Source organism: Bison bison, unplaced genomic scaffold, assembly GCF_000754665.1.
Source record: "Bison bison bison isolate TAMUID 2011002044 unplaced genomic scaffold, Bison_UMD1.0 scf7180017864113, whole genome shotgun sequence".
In the NCBI taxonomy this organism is placed as follows: domain Eukaryota; kingdom Metazoa; phylum Chordata; class Mammalia; order Artiodactyla; family Bovidae; genus Bison; species Bison bison.
In genome coordinates this window covers 63,033-66,733 of record NW_011494685.1, presented here as the reverse complement: position 1 = coordinate 66,733, position 3,701 = coordinate 63,033, and the positions used below count along the sequence as shown (strand labels likewise).

The 3,701-nt window shown below is 51.9% G+C and overlaps 1 protein-coding gene across 1 annotated transcript in view; it reads right to left on the bottom strand.

Annotated features, from left to right (window-relative positions):
• LOC104988023 (liprin-alpha-1-like) overlaps positions 1-3,701 on the bottom strand; it is a 34,477-nt gene that overhangs the window by 6,975 nt on the left and 23,801 nt on the right. Inside the window, 2 exon segments of the mRNA XM_010839156.1 lie at positions 710-928; positions 2,432-2,572. Coding sequence (XP_010837458.1) covers positions 710-928; positions 2,432-2,572 — 360 coding nt within the window.

The window sequence follows — 3,701 nt, the reverse complement described above, 5'->3', positions numbered from 1 at the left end:
TCACCAACCACACTCCACATGAGCAATGCAGGCTCCCGGCGTCAGACAACTGCACCGGGAAGCTGAGATTCTCTGCCTCGAGCTCTCCCCCGAGGAGGGCTTGACTCCAGGCCAGCTGGTTCAGAAGGCGCTCCGACCCTCCCTCAGGGTCCCTGCTTGGCAGGTGATGACACTCCAGGAGAAGGCGAGCTCCCCTGCTCTGGGCAGTTCCCCCCACCTCCCGCAGGTCACCATCCCTGCCCATGGCAAGACAGCAATGGTCACTGTGCAGGGCTGCTGGTCAGGTGACCACACGTGCCCTCCATCGAGCGCTGCCTGGCTCAGGACAGGAGCTCAGCAGGTGGTGGTCTGAAGGAAGACAGTGTCAGTTACAGGAGGGGACAGGATCTCCTGAGAGGAGACCCCTGAGGAAAAGGGAGGGACGCTCAAGAAGTGAACACGAGAGGCATGGGGCCGTCACTGTCAGGAATGAGCGCCGGGCAGACCTCTAGCAAGAGCAGGAAGAAAGCTCCCACAGGAGTCAATCCGTAGAGATGGACATTTCCTAAAATCACTGAGGCCACTGAGCTCTTCTCTCCCAGCACCTGAAGTTCACCACTAAACACAGACACCAAACCCAGTGGGATTCCTTGCAACAATCCTTGCAACCCTTTCAAGACAAGAGGCTCTGGGCTCCTGACACTGACGACGAGGCGCGCAGGCCCCTTACTTGCGGTCATCCCTGATGTCATCGTGGCTGGCTGTGCGCATCGCCCCCATGTGCAGCCGGTCAAGCCGAAGGGCCCGCCACAAGGTGGGGGTCGAGGTTTCACATTTGATGGTGCTCTTGTCATCTCGTACCTCTTCCCGTAAAGCTGGCAGCTAAGTGAGTGAGGTAAGCGTAAAATTGGGTAACAATAGATTGTGTCGAAAAAGGCAATCACACAGGCTTTACATGATAACCAGAAACTTATTTGAAAATCTATTAGCTATGCTATCTGCCAAGCATAAAAAAGTGCCTTGTTCTAGCTTAATGCCATCTTAAAGGGCTGTCTTCTTCAAGAGAAGCGGGGCTGTGGGGCAGCGAGAGTACCCGACTGAGTGCAGAGACCCAGGATGGGAGCCTCCCTGCAGCCAGGCTTTGCCCTCCTTGGAATCCAGTGACCAGATGGCCCCACCGGGCAGGACAGCAGAGTGATGCTGGCATCGTGAACCCTTCATGGCATGAACTGCCCTGATGAAAGGACTGTGCTCATTGCCAGATGCTGCTCAGAAGCACCACAGCTAGAATAAGAAACCTCTCAGCAAAGCCATCCAGACCTTTCTGTTTGAAGGAGAAAAGGACACAGCTTGTGCCACCACCCAAGGTCATTTGTAGTGATGATGCAGGTTACTGGAACCCATGACAACAAGAGAAACACAGAAAAGGTGCCTATCCCCTCCATACGAACACCATGTGTCTGGCTCATATTTCTCAGTAACATACAGACTGGGGGCTACACATTTAAGTACTTACACGCAGTTTGAGTGTACTTCACTCACTGTGGCTTACATAAAGCACCCCCAGGTCTTCACTAAGACATGATCTTGTATCAACCTAGAGTGGTGGGATGGCAAGGGAGATGGGAGGGAGGTTCAAAAGGGAGTGGATATATGGGTACCTATGACTGACTCATGTTGAGGTTTGACAGAAAAGAACAGAATTCTGTAAAGCAATTATCCTTCAATTAAAAAATAAACTAATTAAGGAAAAAAGAGAGAGATGATATCTCCTGGACTCCCAGCTTTTCTGCTTGTCCTGGGTGTGAGGACAGGAAAGACAGTGGTGGCAACAGTGTGGGGAACAGATTAACCCCTCAGGGTCCAGACAGGTCTCACTGATATATTGGGTGTGTGGTTAAGCCAGGGGGAGGTTTTAGGAAACATGCATGGCATGTATTTTTATAAACAATGAGTGTGTTGTTTTAACCAACTAACCTGTGCCTTTTTAGTGGGATTCTATAAAAAATACTGATCCAGTGCAGCCCCATAGGAGCTTGGTGATAACAAAGTGACTTAGTGCAAAACACAGCTGAACTCATTTAATAGCAGCTGGATAAACTGGGCACCCTCCCCTGAGCTCTAACAAGAACCCTCAGACAACAGAAGGCTACAAAGGCTAGAAATTATCCACATGGAACTGAACAGGGATCAATCCCAAATTCAAGATGAAATAAGCATTTATAAAAATCAGAAAACAACAAAGAACAGGGCAGGGAAGTGACACATCTGGGTTGACTATGGACTCAGTGGAGACAAACACCTGCCTCAGAGTCAGGGCCCATGCCAGCCCCTTCCCCCGGGCCTCCTCCTGAGGAAGGCCTCAGGGTCACCAGCCTGGCCACCCTCCCCCAGGATGGGAGCCGCCCCACTGGTGCCCACGTGGCTAGGATGGGAAGTGCCGTGTCCTCACTGAACAGGAGGGCAAAGCCACAGAGCGGGCAAGTGGCACACCGAGGTCACCAACCCCAGGGTGATGGCGCTGCTCTGCTGTGCCCAGCAGAAGAGCTCCCAGGCACTGAGCTGCCTGAACTGGAGCATGGCCACCCGAGTCCTGCGGGAAGGCCGAGGAGTGCTCGGTCAGTGGGCTGGGAGCAGGAGAGGGACAAGGAAGGACAGCCCTCGGGGCCCTGGACTCCAAAACAAGGACTCATCCAAGTGACCCAAGGGGAGAGGCAGCGAGCTCCCTCCTGATGCTCCATCAGGGATGCCATGATGGACACGAGGGCCTCTGGAGGAAAGCAGGTGGACGGCACCACAGTTAAGTGTCCAGGCTCTGATCAGACCAGTCCACACCACACTGCTGGGTGTGAGAGCCTGGGCAGGGTGCCTGACCTCTCTAAGCCTCAGTGTCCATGTCTGCTGAATGGAGATAGCAGCAGCCTGGACCTCACCTGGGGATGAGATGACAGACTCAGAAAGCACATGCCCGGCACAGAGTCTCCTGCACACTGCTACCCACCATCATTAAATTGGCTTCCCGCAAATCTAACATCTATTGCTCTGATTCAGTCATTTCTTATAAGAAAACACTAAGCGGAGATTCCATGGTGGTCCAGAGGTTAAGACTTGGCACGTTCACTGCCAGGACACTGGTCTGATCCCTGGTTGGGGAACTAAGATCCCATAAGCTGCGCAGCATGTCCAAAAAAATAAGTAAAGAAAAATTTTAAAATAATAAATAATACTATGTCTATTATAAACAAGCATGAGATGATTTGAAGGCAAACAAGTGGGAGAAAGGCAAACTGTTACAATTGTCCCAACGAATGGCCTCTTTCCATCAGCATATTTTAAGTGGTGGAAGCCTGAGAGTCGAAGAATTGATGCTTTTGAACTGTGGTGTTGGAGAAGACTCTTGAGAGTCCCTTGGACTGCAAGGAGATCCAACCAGTCCATTCTGAAGGAGATCAGCCCTGGGATTTCTTTGGAAGGAATGACGCTAAAGCTGAAACTCCAGTACTTTGGCCACCTCATGCGAAGAGTTGACTCATTGGAAAAGACTCTGATGCTGGGAGGGATTGGGGACAAGAGGAGAAGGGGATGACAGAGGATGAGATGGCTGGATGGCATCACTGACTCGATGGACGTGAGTCTGAGTGAACTCCGGGAGTTGGTGATGGACAGGGAGGCCTGGCATGCTGCGATTCATGGGGTTGCCAAGAGTTGGACACGACTGAGCG